At 45.7% G+C, this 20,563-nt stretch overlaps 1 protein-coding gene across 22 annotated transcripts in view; it reads right to left on the bottom strand.

Moving 5' to 3' along the window:
- Positions 1-20,563, bottom strand: part of Kalrn (kalirin RhoGEF kinase) — a 597,009-nt gene that overhangs the window by 401,653 nt on the left and 174,793 nt on the right. For all 22 annotated transcript variants that reach the window (XM_013114480.3, XM_040750870.1, XM_040750875.1 and 19 more), the window contains exon 3: positions 17,267-17,381. In XM_013114480.3, the coding sequence (XP_012969934.1) occupies positions 17,267-17,381 (115 nt within the window). The remainder of the gene's footprint in view (positions 1-17,266; positions 17,382-20,563) is intronic.

The following is a 20,563-nucleotide window of genomic DNA, read 5'->3' as shown; positions in this document are numbered from 1 at the left end:
CCCAGAGCCATCTCTTGACCAAATGAACTATGTTAGGATAGTTCCAGGTCTGAAGGATGCAGGTGAGGAGGGCTTAGCTGGCGGGTAGATGAGGAGTAAATGAATAGACCTGTGACAACTGACCCTTTCTACTCTTAGTGGCTTCCTATGCTTAGCAAAGATTACAGCTGGGAAGGCCACTTTTGCAGTCAGTCCTCACAAGTTCCTTCTGCCAGGCACAGCGCTTTGTCTCTGCAGGAAGCTTGGATCCTGCTCTCCAGCCCACTCCTATTCATTCATACACTAACGTGACTCATCTGTCAGACCTGGTTTTGCTTCTCTGACTATCTTAGCTGCCATTGTCACCCAAGCCCAGTTTCTCAAATTAGAATACTCAATGGCCTTAGCCTAAGGAGTAAGGACTAGGCACCTCAAGTCACAGTCATGCTGGTAATTGGACAGCAGCATTAAGTACCTGTCAGTGGTAACCCTACGCCATGGCACCACACTGGGTATAGTTTCAGGGAGCCAAGTTCCACTTCCTCCTGTATCACTTCCTAACCACTGACCCCTGCGCCCCATCTCAGGTGAGGCCTGAGCAAGGCCCACCCATCTCACCAGATTCTACCCTGGCCACTTTAGTGAATCACTGTCTATGTACCTCACAATCGTGTGACTGAAGACTAGCTCTTAATACTACCTTTCCTTCTTCCTAGATCTCCCATGCCACAGTGGTCATTGCCCCATAAAACAGACAACATGTTACTCCTGCATTTCCCAACTGTGCTACACTTGCCTCCCACCCCTCCACTTCTTGTGCTTGCCCAGTCTACCCATGTCTCTCTGGTTGCCCACTCCAGTCCCACCTCTGCCTAGAGAACTTCTAGTCACATTTCAGATCTCAACTTACAAGGCTCTTCCTCCAGGAAGTCCTCTCTTATGATGCACCCCTCCTACTCCTCTCTAAAGGTTGAGGGGGTCTTCTAACTTTGAGCTTACCAGGCAAGACACCTGTCACATGGGTTACTATGGACAGGCTCTGAGTGATCAATATCTATGTCCCTATATAGATTGATATGTCTCAAAGGGAACTCTCAGGAATGGGGTACAATAAAGTGCACAAGCATGGGGACCCGAGTGTGATCCCCAGAATCCACATAAAAGGTGAAGTGTGCTGATATGTGTTTGTAGTCCCAGTCTAGGAAAGGGGAGACAGACAGATCCCTGAGGCTTGCTGGCCAGCCAGCCTATCCTACTTGACAAACTTCAGGCCAGTGAGAGACGCCATCTCATAAAAAAAAGGGTGGACAACTGAGGAATGTCACCTGAGGTTGGCCTCTGGATTACACACACACATACACACACACACACCCCACAAACACACCTGTACACATATGAGTACATGTATATGTATATGCACACACAATGAAAAAGTTAAAAAAGGGAAGACCTAGTTATGAAGGTTTTCATAAAAAACACATTATCACCTAACTATATCATACTATCCATTATTTTATTCACCCAATAAGTACTTACTGAGCAGTGACTTTGTAGCTGGCCTAACACTAGGGATTTGGAACATAAATGTGGGCAAAGACAGAATTATGAAAATTATATTCTAGAAGGAATGATAGACAAAAGACTGCAGCTGAAGAGGATGGATAATACTTAAGAACTCATATACTCAGGACAAGTCACTTGGAGAGCAGAGACCTAATCACTGAGAAGTAACTAGCTAAGGGAAGACCAAGAGAGAACTCAGGTAGAAAGAACAGCCCATGCAAAATCCTTGAGGCAGAGAACCACCTGGGTGCTGCTTTTCTGCTACCAAGCAGGAGACAGGAAGAGTGGAGTCTAGAAAGGGAGCAGGGAACCAGCAACCACACTGGGCTGGGGCACTACATTGAGAAGATGAAACAAACCTCAGGCTAGAGAGGCATCAACTAGACAAACCCCACCCTCCAAACACTGCAACATGAAGCAACTGGTTTGATAAAAGTGGGACATTCTTATGTTAATAAAAAGCTAACTTTTACCCATTGTCTGAGGTTCTGTGTATTATAAGTACTTTATATACAACATAATTTATCCCTCACATGAAACTCAGTAGAAGGTAACAATACCCACATCGGTATGGTTAAGAAATCATGGATGTTTGGTGTCATAACTCGGGTGAGGACTACCCTGACCTCTCTCCACTGTGTCACTGCAAGGCCACCATCAGTTGGTTTTCACTGTGGTTGGCCTGACTCTTTTTGTTCCAGCCACTATATCACCTGAGATTCACCTTGTTCCTATGAATGTCTGGGATTCCCATTGCAAATAGCTACTGCAATAAATAAAATACAATTACATCCTGGTGATGGCTGAGGGCATAGAGATCAGCAGCAAACTCCCCTCCAGCCAACACCAGAGGAGGCAGGGCTCCTCTCCTGTGCGTACATTACCAGGGCTGCTTTGTTGGCTGGACTGTGTGTGTGTGTGTGTGTGTGTGTGTGTGTGTGTGTGCACATGCACGTGCGTGCATGTGTCTGTGTGTGTACACAAGCATTCCCACACGTGAGCACATATGTGTGAGTGTGTGAGCATGCTTGTGCGTGTGTGAGCATGTGCATGTGTGAGTGCATGTGTGTATGCTTGTGAGTGTATGTACATGCATGCATGTGTGTGTGAATGTGTGAGTGTGTGAGTATGCTTGTGTGTGTGAGAGTGTGCATGTGTGAGTGCATGTGTGTATGCTTGTGAGTGTATGTACATGTGTGTGTATGTGTGTGTGTTGCATGTGCTTGTGTGAATACTAGTATAGAGCACAGGAAAGACTAGTGTTTGGGTTGGGATGTAAGTCAGACCTATTCATAAAGTTACCAAGGGATGGTAACAAATTCAAAGGCTAGCCTGATCACTGAGGGATGGGTTCAGAGAGGAAGGATAAGTCACATTAGGGACTTCCAACTTAATGCTACCTCGCCCCTGCTGTGGTGTTACAGCTGCAGACAAGAATGTCTCCTGCAGGCCAGGTACAGAGGAATCTGGAGAGATCTTACACGTGGTTACTGGATTTCTATACTTGGAGAAATCACCACCACGAGCAGAGAGCAGAGGATGGAAAGGATGGTACCCTTGGACAAGCCTTTCACTTTCCACTTGCCCTCGATATGTACTGCTCCCATGTTCCTTAAATCCTCCCCTGAACTGAATGAACTGTAAGAGAAAGGGCAACACTGCTCCCTGTCCCCGTTCCTGTCCCCTTCCCTGTGCCGTCCCTGCCGGTGTTCTACACCACCCTCACAAACACAGAGGCTCTGACTCTGACCTCTGCATCCTGCTTTATGCTCCTCGTGGAGTTTTGCCAGTTCTCTGCTGATTGCCCAAAACCAGTCCACACCCACTTTCCTACACAACCAGCAACCAGCAGGTGTTCAAGAAACTGTTAAGGACACATTAGCATTTGCTCTGAGCTTTTGTCACCTGTATAATAAGAGGTAGTAATGGGAACACTGGAGGAGGCCCTGCCTTCTGGAGCTGAGCCATTCTCTGGGGAGCACTGCCAGTAAGAATGCTTGCCCCCACAAACAGCTCTCTAGACCATCCTTCACAGAGGAGGGCCTCTCAAGGGCTGTTTGTCCAAAGGGAGGAGTAGGAGCAGAGGATGCCCTGTGCCTGCCACAGATGTCTTCCCATTGGGTCACTGCAAGGCCACCATTAGTTGGTGTTCTACTAGGATGCAATTTAGCTGCCATCAAAGCCACCTAGGGAACCATACTAATTCATCCAAACATTTGGTTTTTGCTTTTGTTCTGTCTCATTGGAAGACTGTCCCCTTTATCAATCATTATTCTAAAGGTTTGGAGTTAAGTGTGCTGTGCATATTCATGTAAGAGCACATGTATGTGGGGGCCTGGGAGCTCTTACATAAATGTGCTCATATATGTGGATGTCACAAGTCAAACTTGGGTATCATTCATCTGGAGCTACTTGTGCACTTTGGTTTTTGGAGGCAGTGTCTCTCATTGGCCTGGTGTGTGCCCCGTAGGCTAGGCTGTCTGGCCAGAGAGCCCAGATATCAGTAGTCTCTGCATTCATTATCTCTTTAAAATGTAGATGCTGTGGATGGGACACAGGTCCTCATGCTGGTTGTGCCATCTCTTTAGCCCAGTTGGTGTCTTTTCTATGCCATACAACGATCCATCTTGAATCTCCTGTTATGTGAGAGTCAGAGGGGTAGGCAGGGTGGTATAAAATGCTGCTTTGGCTGAAGCTTGGAACCTTAAATCGCCCATAAAGAGTTCTAGCATGCAGCCTACAGGTCACAAACAGCCAAGGATAGCTATGAATGAGGTGCAATACAAGCCTGTAAACTGCTGTGTTACAGTGTCAAGAAATGGGACAGTCTGAGAGATTCCGACTGACTTGTGTGGGTTGGGAATGTGCTTTTTCAGTGCCCACCCTCCAGCCCCAGTGATTCTAGCACAGGCTGTAGCAATTAAGGCTTATTGTGCTTCTTCTCACTTCCAGGATGAGGATGTACACCTGACCAGCTGTGCTCCCCAGGTTTGCCAGGACCGAGCCTGATTCAGGGAAACCCGAAGCAGAGGTCAAACATGAAAGACTAGTGCTTTCCAGTTCTTTAAAACTCATTACCTAATTTCACCCAGATGAAGCTGTTTACAAATGCCAGGAGCAGGGAGTGACCATTTCAGTATTTCTCCCTGAATGAAGGAAAGGGAAGTATTAAATAGCAGTGACCCAGGCATCATAGTTCCACCCAGTATTTCCACGTGTGGTCACCAAGTGGCAGGTCGGAGGTCTAAACTCACTCTGTGGAACTTCTCATCCATATGCCATCTCTAAAGCTGTCTTTAACAAATATACATGTGCAGATAAAGCATGGCCAGGAAGGACAAAGACTTCCTATCCTGAAGACGCCAAAAGAGCACTGCTGTAGCAAAAGGGAGTGACAAAGAGCCCTGGGACCAGTGTGAGAAGGGCAGCATGCAGCCTCCCAAAGAAGAAGACCCCCCCTGCAAGAGGCCACACGTTTGCTGAATAACCCCAATGCCACATTTGTCATCAGCAAGGTCATTACTGGCAGAGGCAGCTGGCCTGGGATGTGATGGGGAGGCAGCTACCCTCTCTGAGAGAATACTGCCTTGGACACTCTAGGAAGACTGCAGCTACTTCACTTCTGGAATTCTAGGAGGTGGCAGATGGGTAGGTTCAGGGATAAATAGGAGGGAAATTGACATGTCTGCCTAGGACAACACCCCCTATACTTTCTTCTGGGTCACAAAAAGCATGAAGTAGAAACGGAATAACCAAAGCAATGAGTGGAAAGAAAGAAAAATCTGGAAGCCAAGTCCCACAGCCTCTGTACTTGCCCTCTGACCCCACAGCCCTCCTTGCCCTCCTCAGCAAACCTGAGACCCCACCACTATGATTTCTCCATCAGCCTGTCTCACCAGGTTGGAAGGATGGAAAACTTACTTTAACCTAAAAAAAGTAACAATGCGACTACTACTCACATCTGTGAGTAACAGACTAAAGAGAGAGTTTCCATGTAACAGTTAAGCTTGGCTGCTGCCTTTGGACACATTTTGCATTTTGTTTTTATCTTTTCCCTGGATTTTGGACATGTAACCAGACCATGATCCTTCCTGAAGGCAAAAACTGGCGCACCCAAATTATCCTAGTCTGCAATTGAGAACAGGCTGAAAAGACCAGAGGATCATTTGGCCAGCCCCTTGGTGTTGATGTCTGTAAGCAACTGTCTCTCACACACAGAGAACTGAGAAAATACTGCATCATTGCTCAGGGCTGGGCAGTTTAAGGAAGAGCTGGCCCTCCTACAAGTCTATGACAGGGAGTTTCTCTTCAGCTGATGAGTTAGAAAGCCTGGGCTCCCCACACCCCAATCTGAAAATCAAGGATGTTCTCTTCCCACAGGGAACCAGGATGGGGTGTGTCACAGGTTCAGACCTTGGCTCAGGCAGCAGGCCAAAACACAGCACATGAATGACTGGTGATGGGAACAGATAAAATTCCATCTGTGGACAGAATGGTCTGAGAGATGTGAGGCAGAAAATGCTCTGGCATCAGGGCTGTTGAGCTCCCCACACCAGACCTGGTCCTCAAGTGACCTAACACCGGGAGTTGGGAGAGAAGGAGCCTCTGGAAGAAAAGAGGCAGGGCCATCAGGACACACATTGGGATTATATCAGTACATTATCCGGAAACATATTTGTACTCGCTGAGTCACCACACTGACGAGAGTGCTCCGTCTGGGCTCTGGAGAACTGGCTGTCATCCTCGCTCAGTTTAGAAACAGCAGCGCCTCCTCCATGAGATAGACCACTCCTGCTGCCTCCAGGCCTGTGCATGCTTCATTCCTGTGCATGCTTTGGCCGAGCAAAAGGCTCAGATCCCTTGCAGCCCCTGACAGGCGGCAGTGGACATCCTGAAGGAGGCCTAGTCTGGTGACTTTGCATTCACAAGATTCCTGCTAGTGTCTCTGAGGAGTCTAGGAATGAGGCTCTGCCTTTTATTTTAACCTTGGTTCTCTGCAAACTCAGAGATAATAGCAAGAGCCATCCTGCAAACTTTCCCTGATCCCAAGAGCACGTCTTATGGACAATCTGATCTTATGAGCGAGACCAGACCTTCTACCTGTGACAAACTGTCTAGGCTCAGTGATCTTTTTCAAATTTTATTCAAGTATTTGTTCTTCTTGGACAATACTGGATGGATGAGGGAGAATTGTATCTCATCTAAGGCAATTTCAGACACCATGAGATGGTGGGCAAATACCTTTCAATAGAGGGGATTAGAACAGGGAAAACCCCAGATAGTGTGTTCTCCCATGTTCTTGTCTTCCGTGTGCAACGAGGAAAAACAGTGTTTGAAAGGAAGGGCTTGAAAAGACAAATTAACACTTTTATCTCCAACTCTGTGGCTGATGGGAATGGTGATGAAGACTGTGTGTGTCTTGTGCTAATGATGCCCAGGGCACTGTGACTTTCCCTCTGCTAAGACCGAAGATGAGCCAGTAACAGAGTTTTGTTTTTCTTTAACTTTTCAAAAATACGATTTTTATAAAAGAAATGTTGGAATTATTACATGTATGCTATGTTCTTTAAGTATATTTCCTCCCCAATAGCATCATTACAAAATGCCCAGTTTCTGTTGGCAATTGTGTATGTAGGCTAGCCATTTCCACATACAATATTTTATTTGCATTTACTACATTTATCAGGGAAAAACTTGTATTAAACATTTTGTAATGGATGAACAATAATGTCTATGTTAGTATTTGATAACTCTTTATAAAAATGTAAAACTGGAAAACACAAGACCTGATGAGAAGACAATAGAATGTTATTAATTTGGAGCCTCATGTGCTCCCATGTAACTGAGCAAAGGTAGTCTACAACTTGGTGGCAGCACACCTGAGTTGCCAAAGGGATCTAATAAAGGTAGCCTCTGTACAAAGCTAGTGCCATGAAGCATCAGGCTCTCACAGATGGTTAAAAACATCTACTACTCCAAAGACCAGCAAAGGGCACAGTGTAAGTGTGGAAAGTAACCAATGGGAAGCATGTTGGAAATGTCCCTGAAATGGGGGGAGGGAAATAGCATCAGATCCAGAACCCACCAAGAAAAAACAAAAACAGACCTCATTGCTAGGCTGTCTCTCAGCTTCTGTATTCAAGGGCTCCCTTGTTTCCAGCTCCCTAACCAAATGAGTCCTAGATACATTCAAATCACCCTGATTGCCTAGCATGAACATTAGGAAGGCCTGACTGCATTGGGTCTTATTTCAACTGACACTGAAGTTTGCCTCATCAAGATTACAGCAGACACTTTGGCCTCCTAATCAGCCTGCTCTTGGGGAATTACGGACTCCAGCAACCTAAACGAGATGTTGAAGACCACATCTGAATTGCCCAGAGATGAACTCCCAGTAGGCCTCACTTTCCTGATAGAGGGCACATAAGGCCTCTGGTTCAGCTGGGCAAAGAGGAGGTTGACAGCTTCACTGAGCCACGCCAGGATTGAGTGTTCAACCAGCTGACAAGCTAAAACACACATGGAGGGAAAGCTAAAGATTAACCAAGGACACAAGAGGCTGGTCTTTACTCCGTGTCACAACAGCTCTGAACACTTCTGTGAGGTCTCTGGTAGGGGGTCATGCTATTTCAAGAAAGGAAAAAAAACCAAACCAACCAACCAAACAAACAAAAAACCCCTTTGCCCGAGAGGCCCAGAGGGGTCTACTACAATCCCTTTAGCCTCACGCAGCCAGGAATAGGCCTCTCTGTATAATGTTTGATGGGTTTTCTTCATTATGGTGGGAACAATGGACACTGGTTCCAGGCAACGGTGAGCAAATACACTTAAATTTGTGTCAAGTAAGAATTTGAAGTTGAAGCAACTCTGATTGGGAGTATAAGTCAGGAATCTTGAACTCAATGTGGTTTTATTCACCTTAAAGATTTCCATGACTGCCACCAATCTATACCAAAGAAACCACTTAAATGTATAGGCAACTGAGGAAAGCTGGGGGCAGAAGAAATGACCTTCCCCACGGGAAGCACACCAACTGGTTGACCAACAGTCAGCCTGGAAATCACACAGGTGCAGACTGAACAGGTTATATTTAGGAATGTGTATATCTCTGCATGCAATAACAATTAGAAAAAGAAGAGGCTGTGAATTTGAAGGAGAGGAAGAGTATTATGTGAGGTTTTGGAGGAACAAAAAGGGAGGGGAAATGTTATAATTATGATCTCAAGAAATTTAAAGAAAGGAGTCACTGAAGATGTAGATAAAGGTTTATATAATGATGTTTAAGAAGGATTATTTATGACAGTGAAGGTTTAGAAATAATCTAGGTGTCTCACTGTGCTGGCTGGTGTTTTGTCAACTTGGCACAACATGGAGTCATCTGGGAAGGGAAACGTCATGTGAGAAAATGCCTTCATTAGACGGTCTGTAGGCAAGCCTGTGAGCCATTTTCCTGATTAGCGATTAATGTGGGAGGGCTCATTGTAAGTGGTGCCACCTCTGGGCAGATGGTCATCTGAGCACGCCAGGAAGGGGCACTACTTCAAGGCCTCTGCTTCAGCTCCTGCCTCCTGGTTCCTGCTTGAGCTCTGTCCTGACTTTCCTGACTGGGAGGGCAAACTAAAATTAACCCCCTCCTCCCCAAGTTGCTTTTGGTCATGGTGTTTATCACAGCAACAGAAAGCCTAACACACTTCTGCTGGAGTCAATTTAAATATGATATATCCCATGATACAACTTTATAATGTTAAGAAACCATTTTGTGGTATAAAACTAAGTGAAAATAGGATAAATAGCATGATTCCCCATGCTTTATAATAAGCTCTAAAACACAAGAAGAAAATGCAACAATATATTAACTCATTATCTCTAGGTGGTAGAGTTATACTTTCCAAAAGATTTTCATTTTTACATGCTTTCAATTAAAAACTCTTTAGAAATATCTTTCCAATTTAAAAAGAGGGCCAAACATTAGACATGTACACTTACTTCTTCAGCATTCACTACAGGCCTAGTCCACGTGTTTATTCTATAGCTTCACCACCATGACATAAACACAGCCCTAGCCCCAACTTTGAGGAAGCAATCCAGGAACATCGTGCAAAGCAAGGTAAAGAATGCCACTTGCAGTCAGCTGTTCGGGTTTGAGCTCCTTCTGTGTTTCAGCCCAGTGAACCCTCACGCACACTGTGGTTCATAGGCAAGCAAAGGGTTAGTGAGCACACACACACACACACACACACACACACACACACACACACACACTCACTCCTGCAGAGGGCAGCTCTTCTGGGTCAGAAGTCCCCACAGAATTTTCACACATGTCCATAGTTTTTCCACAAGCCCACTCTGTCTCTGCTAGCACACTATATATTTCTACAAGGCCAGAAGCAATCCCCAGCTTCCCCTCCATGAGGCACATGGAAGGCACATGGAGCGGACACAACAAGCCTTCTACCAGGATTCTGTCATGCAGGGCTGCACCTTTGCTTTATCTCCTGAAGGCACTTCCTGCTTTTTGGAATACTCAGGGCTGCTCCTCACAGTAACTCATGTCTGCATGGTTTCTGCCTCTGCTGGCCTGGGTTGTCCTTCTTCAGGGAGTCACAGACACTGCCTCTGCAGGTGAAGCATTCTACTCCGCTCTTCCCTTCCTCCCCACAACCTGTCCCATCTCTTCTTAGCTCCTGCAACAGTTGGCCCCACCGGGGTTTCGCAGACCTGCCAAGTTCTACAGCAGTGGACAGGCCACAGGAGTGAACCAACCTCCAGCTGCACATCAGCTGACCACTAAGTCCAGAAACATGCTCCTGACCTCAGAACAGTGCAGAAGGTCAAAACTCAAACAGGCAGGCAGCATTGTGAAAGACCCACTGCAGACTCAATGAGAAAGAGCAGGGAGACCATCACTACACTCTCACGTGGCACACCCTACCCATTGGATTGGAGGGTTGAGGGGATGGGGTTTGGAGGTGGGGGTCCCTGTTACTGACAGTCTTCATCTCCCTAAATAATCCCACAGTTTACTCACATTTGCAGTTTCCCTACATCCCTTGGTACAATCTGGTGTTTTCCAAAGTTGAGCATAAGCAAGCTGAGCTTGCTTGTCTGGAACTGAACATGAACATGAGGGAGAAACTCTAAAACACCTACCCTACCCTCTCCACTGTCCCAAACTCCCACAGTCATGTGACTGGCAGAAGCCTGGGTTCCTGGCAATCGCCACTTGCATTTCCTGCCTCAGCCCATCTTTACACAGGCTCCCACAGAGAACTTTTGGGAAAGCAGGTTGGAAGTATGGGCAGTTGCAGCCCATGATTATTAGCACATAGCTCCATCTCCTTACTTCCTCCCTCTCTTTTCCAGTTCAGTCTTAGCCACCTTTGAGTTCACCTCTCACCATGCAGGTCAGTCCCCTGTGCTCCATCACCATAGCCACACCCTTTACTCTGACTTCCTCGTCTCTTCAATGCATAAAACACAGGCTTTGACACTAGAGATCATCTAGCTTCAAATTACACTGGCAGTATCCCCAACAGGCAAGTCACCTAACTTTCCCAGGCCTTGGTTTCCCCTTAAGTGAAATGGGAATAATATTACCTCCAAGTGTTGTGAGAATTAAGTCAATACTTGTAAGGTCCTTCTGGCAATGCCCAGGGTTAATCTAGTAAGTATTCAATAAATGCCGGCCATTATTATTCTTCATCTATATTAATACAACTGCCCATGCCTCAGCCTTCTCCACTCCATCTTCCATTCAGCTGCCAAAGCCAATCCTCTAAAAAATTCGACATTAATTGTCCTCCTTCTTGTGAATGACTATCAGCAAAATGTCTTAACTGGATCTCTGGAATTCCTTTCTGCCACCCTCAAAAGTCCATATGATTCTAAGATTCAAAAACCCTCTGACCTTCCCTGACTCACCCTTCCGTTACTCTGAGCCCTTCACTCTGCCTGGACTACCCCCATCCCTGGCACTTAAAACAAGAGTTTCCTAGTGTCCTACCCAATGCTTGAAGTAAAGTCTCCCCACCCCCACTCCAAGGCAACAACACTGGAGGTACCCCATGCTGCAAGCCCCCAGCACTGGGCTCAACTGCATCCAGCACCTACCTCAGGTGCGGTTCACCTGGACTCTTACAGGTCACAGAAAGAGAGTCTAACATACCCTCTGCACTGTGTCAGCACTTGGCAACCTCTACTTAATATCAATCAATGAATTGAAAAGAATTTCACTTATTCTTCAATATCGATATCAATTATGGCACCTCTTCAAAGTACTGAAAAAGGTAATCATGATTGATTTTCCTTGTTTAACTAAGAGGAACTTCTCAAGAGACACTTCAGTACCCCATTAATCTTCTATTAATAAATTGATTATGAGTACTTAGAGTCAAATATTGTTTCCTTTTCACTAAAAATTAGAGTTGAAAGTTTATCCAATGTTTTGCTAATTACTCTAGTCAGGAAAGCTACTCACAGAAACTAAACGGCACTGGCACTATCACTTTGCTGAGCCCTAGACCAAGCAAAACAAGACAGTATATGGATTATGGAAATACGGGGTAAAGTGTAACAAGGAAAAAGTAAGAGAAAAGTAAACACAAGGCTCCAGGTGTAATTTCGAAAAGTGGCCTGTGAGAGGGAGATGCCAAGTGACAGAGCTTGGGTGGTTTTTTTTTTAATTGGGGGAAAGTGAAAGGGATAAGGGGGGAGGGGAGAGGGCAGACCTGCCTCTGGGGACATCTCTCCCTGAAATCCACAGCTCTAGAGCCTTTCTGTTCCTCCCAAGCCCTCCCTCTTCAGGCCTAGAAAGACTCATATTGCCTTAGCTGCTCTTTCAAATCTGGGTGTTTTCTCCAAGCCTCCTCACACCTTTGTAAGCTGCCCTTCAACGTCGTCATCTTAAACTAATCAAGCTGAGACCACGTGCTTCTTGACTGCAAGTGGTGGAACTGGAACCTGGAGGTGTGTACATGCTACCTCTCTACCCCTTTCTGCAAAGGTTGGCCTGACTCTAAGGCAGGCAATAACTAACGGTGGCAGTTACTACTGTGGTTTTATGTTCCTTTGCCACATAATAGAACATTATTTGCTCTTCAGGATTGATGTTACGAACAGCTAACAAAAGGACACTTAGCTGATATTGCTAAAGAATGTGTGTAAAACGTAGAAACTGTAATAGAAACAATAAACCTTCCACACAGGCAACAAAATCAATTTACAGTGGCTTTTAAAAACAGAATTTTTAGGCAAATGTAAATATAAACAGTGGGCTAGTGTTCTTACTGGTCCTATGTCCTGGCCTCCCATCTCTTTGATTTCTCCCTGTACCTTCCTTTAATTGATGATCCCAGAACAAAGGACAGGGCACAACAGCACTGTCTGACAGGTCCTAATAACAGAGTGCTTGGGGTGCTGACACTTTGGATAGCTCCAGCCCTCTCTTGCTAAAAACAGAAGGAGGAAACCTTTGCAATCCCCCTTCAGCTGTCTTTCTGGTTCTTTCTGGTTATTCCTATTTTTTCAGCGATGTAGCACAAAGACAGTTCTGGCTTTAAGCCCAAATTATCTTTTGCTGGAATCAAAAGAAGAAGTACAAATATTATCAAATAATAAGCTACAAATAAAGGCACTTGGCTTTGACTGGCATTAAAGAATAACCCATCCTAATTTCTTGACATCTCTCCTTTTACTATGACACTTGCATTCCTTGACACAACACTCAGCATCTTGGCAGCATTGCTAAGAGAAGAGTTGATGGCAGTACAGCATTTGGTGCCTTAGAAACAGCAAAAACACGACTGTGACAAAGCGGGACAACAGTGATGATGAAAAGGGACAAGTTGCTGTGACAGACACAACCTTTACCTGCTGCCTCAAGCATTCGGTCAGCTGCCAACAATCCACACTGTGGACAATGCCTGGATATCTGTGTACTTCCGGTTTGCATTTTCAACCCTATCTCTCCATTCTGAGATCATCAACTGATCATATCTGAGTACTTCCTTCCCACTCCTTTCACATACAAGTAATTACTAGCAGATAGCAGACCAGAAGGACAATAAAAGCTTAGATAAGCTTCTGATAGGTGACAGTAAGAAAAGATACTATGAGAGCTTGCTATGATTCCTGTCTAGGGCCTGGCTCATAGTAGACACTCAGTGAGTATGTATTGAGGTCAGGGAGTGGAAGACTTTTAAATCTTTCACAACCTATGATTTCTCATAACAAGATGCCTAGAAGAGATTTATGGTGTGGATTCCAAACTCCTCAGAATCAAGATGAGACAAGACCTCAACTCAAGTCGAAAAGGACCCTGGACGAGTAACAGCACTGATGTGCACTGTTATACCCTTGATTGATCTCTGGTCCCAGGTGATACCCCTAAAGTCTCACCAAAAGTCTCAGAAGACCAAAAAGCAGTTGTCCTGGGACTGAAGATATAGACAAGATACCAGACAATGGGTCATTCAGGGAGCCAGAGAAGGATGTACCTGCTGGTTTGAGATCCTGGACTTTATTTGGTATATATTTTCCAATACAACAGCAACCTAGAACTCAGGACCGGAAAGAGACTTAGAAACACAATCTGATTCAGTGGAGTCACTTTTTTCTACAGCATCCCTACGGGAAAACTGTCCTGGGTCTGGTGACCTGACTAGGAGCAGAGTGCAGCTGCTGAGGCTGTGGCTGCTGGACAGCTCCCAGGTGGGCAGGATCTTCACTGGAGACCTGATCTCTACTTTGTACTAGGGATGCACCAGTAAACTCCCCAGATCCTTCCTCTTTGGAGGAGAGCCTCTGACCAAGTCAGGGGTTGTTTCTCTCTTCTCCCATCGGTGGATGCTGCAGTGTGGCTACTTTGACAGTGCTCTGCCTGGTGTATGAGATTGGACAAGTATGATGCTGCAGAGTTGAGTGCAGTGGTCTTGGCATAGCATACCCGCACAGCAGACAGCACAATCACTCATTTCAAGTTATCACGACTGTGGCTAATCACCTTTTCTAAACAGGCTGGTCCCTTACAGTCCAGATCCTTCCACCTCTCAGTTGCCCTTCCTGTTTGTCTTCTGCTAGCTGCTTCAGTTTTGAGATCTAGTACAGTTATGCCTGCATTACCCTTTACTGTTACCGGTTTGGATTATGCAGAGAAGTACCTAGACTTCTACTTTCATCAATAAGTTTCCTCCTGCTAACCATGTATCCTCAATCTGCCTGGCATACAGAGTCACTAAATATTTGCTAAATAATAAAAAGGGGCACAAATAAATGGCTATCAAACGTCACCTACAGAATTGAGCACACCAGCCTGTAACAAACACTCCATCTTCAAACCGAAATCTATACTTTTCAGCATCCTGGACCATGACCCAGGATCAATAATTTCTTTTCATTAGAATCACCCACCTGATCTAGCTTCATTTCACACCCAAAGCTACAACTAGGCGGAGGAGCAGCACACTAAGGTCTCAGTTTTCCTACCACACGTCACAGTCTTTAGAATAATTCCATTGCAGATTCTGTACCTGTGAGTGATGGTGTGTAAGCATCCAGCCAACAGAATTAGGGAATGATTGGTGGGCACAACTGGTTGGTAGACAGCAGCTGCTGCCCACAATCCCAGTGAACACAGGTCCCCTTGTGGGGCGACAAAGAAGTCACAGGCAGTTCTTGCTAGTGAAGATAACAACAGCTTTCCTGCCTCCCACCCACTGGAGGCTGCAAAAAGCCCATGTGACCCGGAAGGGGGGCACGGGCTGCCATGCTGGGAGGCAGAGAGCAGCATGCAGTGTGTTCCTTGCAGATAGTGCTATCACCTCCCCTTTGTTCTCGCGACCTTCCTCTCAGCCCCTCTTGGGTTTAATCTTTCACCCAGCAGAAATCTCTTCCTTTCTTAATTGCTTTCAATCCATTTTGTCCCAGTCTTTGCTTAACAAGTCAGAATGAAGGAAAGTGTGCTCTTCCAACTCTTCAGCGTCTCTTCTAAAGAAAGGATGAGCCTGTCTGGGCTGTAGGGATGTCACAGACATGGAAGAAGACAAATGTAGCCTTTGCTCCTCCTGGGAGTCTAAAAGAACTGAGAGTCCATCATAAGTTCCCACAAAAACTCCAGTAAATTGCTTCAGAGAATGCCTCGACTCACACCTAGTACTAGTGTACTTGGGGAAAGCCCTTTTAAAAACTGTTTAGCCCTACAAGGCTAAATTACCAAATCACATAGTGTGATCATGGCTTATTTCAACCACCTCCTTGCTCAGAGTCAGATGGGAATATTTCTTCTCTCTAAAGACCTCCAGGCTTTTTTATTCTCCAGTTCACTCTCACGCATGCATACTTTAAAGGTTCTTTGGGTATAATTCAAGGCTCTTTCACTGGAGCAGAAGACCTCCTGTGGCTATATCATCAAGAAAAAATAATCCTTTCTCATATTTGTTTGTTTACGGCCTTCTGCTCCGAGCTCTCCAGGGATCACCATTCCATTCAACATGTGTCTTAGCATGTGATACTTAGCATGTACACCTCCTTTTACCACCTCCCCATCAATATCCACCAAGCCCTTCACATTTCCTCCCCTGGAACTTCCAGGAATGCGCTGCTAGCCTCACTTGACACCTGCTTCAAGAACTTAATCAGCACATTACTCAAAAATATCCCAGGTCTCCTTGCGACGACAGCAGAATTTAAAGCTCCTCTGACTAATTTACTAATTCTCCCATAAAATGAAAATTCTGAAAGCCCAAGGCACCACTTCTTATCTCCCACAACCAACACTCCACAGGCACCCACTCTGGCTAAGAGCAAGAAAATAGCATCGCAGATGAGGGATGAGTACCAGAGCCGCAGTCAGGAGGGGCATGTCCCAGGCAAGCTCTGCAGCATCCTTGAGAGCTACTAGCATCCAATGCCAGCCCTATCCCTAAACACACATTTAAAATGCTGTATATATTTGCCCAGTCTGTTCCTAAGGGCAGTTCTGGCTCTTCCATTCTAATTAGCCAAAGGCCTCTCCCCTCCCTTCTCAAAGACACAAGCCATGTCTGTGGCATATACCTCCAGGGTGGCATTGAGACAGTGTTTCACTATCTTTCATTAACACCCTCTGCCCCGGAGGAGCCATTTACAACCCCCAGTTTCTCCATAAGTGAACCTTAATGCCACACATGTATTAACATATATTATTGAACATGTGTATGTATGGATGTGTGTGTGATTAATGCAAACAAAGTGAGATTCACTTGCTGTCTCAATAATCAATCATTACCTTTCTCTTCAGCAGTATTACCCTGCTTGATAAGGCAGGATTGTCACTGAACCATGTGCTACTCCTAGGCGAGTGACACAGAGAAGTTATTTGCGCCCAAATCCAAGGGCCATGCTTCTATTCAGAGACTCTAAAATAAGCCAGAGGGGCTAGTCAGAAGTTTTCATGAAAATAAACAGCAGCTTCCCATTCCTCCAAGCCAGGCTAAGCTGTCTCCTGTGATAGGCCCCACCCACACCAGTCCTTATAGCCTGGGATTCTCACCTCGGCCCACAGTTACCACTTCCAGAGGAATCCCAGCAGGGACAATGGGGAAAATGGGAATGTAGCGAACAATGGCTGATGATGTTCCAGGAACAATTAGAATCCAATCCAAGGGCCACTGGCAGGCACATTGGCTGTCTCAACTCACTGGCATCAACTCAGCTCCCCCTCCCTACAGACAGTTCCCCTTCATCTTACCTTGGCACGCTGGCCAAATACGTCACAAGTTTCCGAAGGTCTTCCTGTCTTATTCTGTCATGATTGCTTCTGGCAGGGAAGGTCAGGATGGGTCCACCTCGCTTATCACGGCCCCCTGGAGGGAGCAAGAGGAGGGAGTTTAAGGAACCCAGTGACAGAGAGGGAGGACTGATGAACACAGGGGTCAAGACTGGGCTGGTTTAACCCACAGAAACAGCTGAGCTGAACAAGGGGGAGCTCTTGAACCCCAGACTGATGGCTGGGAATCCAGTATGGGACTGATCCAGACCCCCTGAATGTGGGTGTAAGTAAGGAGGCCTAGGCAATCTATGGGGCCTTGGGTAGATCAATATTTATCCCTGGCATACAAATGGACTTTGGGTACCCATCCCACAATGAGAGATGCTCTCTCAGCCTGGACTCTTGTGAGAGGGCTTAGGCCCTGCCTTGGATGAAATGACAGACTATGGACACCCCCATGGAGGGCCTCACCCTTCCTGGGGAAAGGAGTGGGGATTGGGGGAGGGTGGATGGGGACTGGTGGGAGGAGGGAGGGAGAGGGAGAGGAAGCTGGGATTGACATGTGAAGCAACATTAGTTTCTAATTTAAATTGAAAATAAAGACAAAAAAAGACTGATAACACACACACACACACACAAAGAAAGAAAAAGAAAATAAAAGCATTCAGGAAAGTCAACTACAGATGAAAAATAATGGGTCCGAAAAGATTAGGCTGCAAAGTGCCCAGAGAAACAAAAGCCAGTAGGAGATACACAAAGGTAAGGTGTATGACATTGATAGAGTGCTGCTGCCTCATCTACAGATGATAAAATGACAGTGGGCACATTGCAGGATTATTATAAGGACTGGTGAGACAGCAGGGGGAGGCCCCACTGTGAAAAGGAGCACACGCGCATATACGAGATGATAAGAAGTGCTGTAGCTGTTCACGTCGAGAAAACAAGCTAGGCAAAAGTGCTTGGTCTTAGAAATTTAATCTCCAGTCACTTCTCTTTGCAGACTCCAGTGATTTGGGATCATGCTTTAGGAGATGATTTTATGAAAGGCCTCAGAGACATCAGGACAGCACTGGCAGGGGAGTTAACTCATGTAAAATACATGGGGAGTTCTCTACCCAGTCCAGAGGCTGCCTCTACCCACTGACTGCTACATCTGATGGAGAAGCACATGAGTCTCATTAGAAATTCTATGCTCAGGGTCTTACCAAAAAACACATGTGAAAAAAGCTGGGAGGAGTAAACCAAAATGATGACCACTGCTTTTAATTAGGACAGGCTTCAAGACAACTACTGCTTCTTTCCTCTACTTTCCAAACTTTCTCTTTGCTACTATGGAGTAATTTTAAAATTTGTTCGTTCACAGACACTAAAATTATAAAGCAGACCAAGTTTCTCTGGGCAGGAATTGAATAGGTTGAAGCTTAAGGATAGTGACTACAGCACACTGACTCTGTAGTAATCAAAGGCCACCCTTCTCTGTAGTGTGATCTCAAATGGCCACCTGCATCTCAAGCATCCACTAACATCCCCATAGTGGGGACCAAAAGGGATTTAATGGGAGGAAGATGGGGGCAGCATATGGCCATAGCACCATAGCAATCCTAGAAAGAAGCCTACACAGGCTCATTGAGAAAATGACCTCCTATGTGACTGAGTGGCCCACATCCCTCCCAAGCGTGAGCTCAGGCATAATGCTTTTCTAGTCCAGGAGCACACAGCTGTCGTTGGGAGGTTTGGCAAACAGTGAATTCAGAATACCCTGAAGGACAAAGGACTCCAGGAGTAAAGTGGATTCTGCACACATGTGAGGTCTTCAGTTCAGATTTCCCAGCATCCCCATAAAATCTGACATGATGAGCTACAACCCTAGCATTTGGAAGACAGACAGACAGACTGACCCCCAGAACTTGACAGTCAGCTAGTATAGCCAGTCAGTGAGCTAGATGAGATGGAAGCCCATATTTGAAAAAATAAGGTAGAGAATAATTAAGGACACATTTGGTGTTGATCTCTGGCCTCTGTGTATGCATACATGTGCATAAGCATTAAGACACACATGCACTCTCCTCTCTCTCTCTTACACACACACACACACATACACACACACACATGCACGCACATGATTGGAGGAGGCTGCAGGGAAGAAAGGATTAAACAAAATCAAACCACTGAGCAAGACCAGCATCCAGGTCCTTCTGTATCCCAGCAGGATGAATTTGTGTAGATACAGAGTTGAGCCACAGGTTCCCCAGCTCCAGACCTTCTATATTCTTCACCCTAGTTCTTTGGAATAATGAGATCACCTTGACCTCATTTCCCTTGGGAGATGACCTTATTTCCCAACTGTCATCCATGATCCACTTGAAGAAAGGAAACAGAAGGATTAAAGAAACAGGTTCTTAGAAGCTAGAAGGATCTCAGACATCCTTCTCTGCTAGTCTTGATCTCATCAACCTAAGCATTTTCATTCTTAGAGGTAGGGATGTGTGTGTGTGTGTGTGTGTGTGTGTGTGTGTCTGTCTGTCTGTCTGTCTGTCTGTCTGTCTATCTGTCTGCCACAATTGTTAGTTTTCACCCTGACTTTCCATGGACATCTTAAAAGTAGGGCCATGGGAACCCAAGGAGCAAAGATTCTCATGGGCAAAAGGTGGTCTGGAGGGTTGGTTGGTATAGTCCCCCTGTCAACATGAGGCCGGTACTTATCTTCCAGAGAAGAGTTTCAGAATCACAGCTGGAGGTAAGGTTCTGAGTAGTAGGGAGCCTCCAAAGGTGGGAAATTGCCTCTTCTGTCTCCACAGGTGTCACTTTTGTATGGATCAAGAGTAAAGAAGAGGCATCAGGATCAAACCTATCTTTTTTCAGAATGGGAAAGACATCCAAGAATAAAGAGAAGACTAGGTATGGAGGAGGAGAGCATTATTCTGGAAAGCAGGGGACAATGGATGGAATGAGGCCTCACGGTGGGTAGAAGACAAGAATCTAGCACTCAGTTTTATGGCTGAGCCTTTCTCTCTACCGCAGGAGGAGAAGAAAATAAAATCAAGTCATGGAGAAGGACAGCTAAGCCTGTCTCCGAGCAGAAGAAGAGACCAAAGGCACCTTTCAAGGTCAAGGTAGGCTTTAGTTTCTGAGGAGAAAGCCACAGTCAGTAGAAAGCATTCCATGGGGATGGGGGTAGTAGGGGCTTCAGAGACAGGTGTTGAGAGGTGGCATCTGCTCTGGGCCCCATTCTATGATGGTAGAATAGAGCATGGGGTGGAACTGGTAAGGGGTAAC

The sequence above is a fragment of the Mesocricetus auratus genome, unplaced genomic scaffold, assembly GCF_017639785.1.
Source record: "Mesocricetus auratus isolate SY011 unplaced genomic scaffold, BCM_Maur_2.0 Super-Scaffold_100008, whole genome shotgun sequence".
NCBI lineage: Eukaryota > Metazoa > Chordata > Mammalia > Rodentia > Cricetidae > Mesocricetus > Mesocricetus auratus.
Note: the sequence above shows the minus strand (reverse complement) of the source record. Positions and strands in the feature narration are given on the sequence as shown.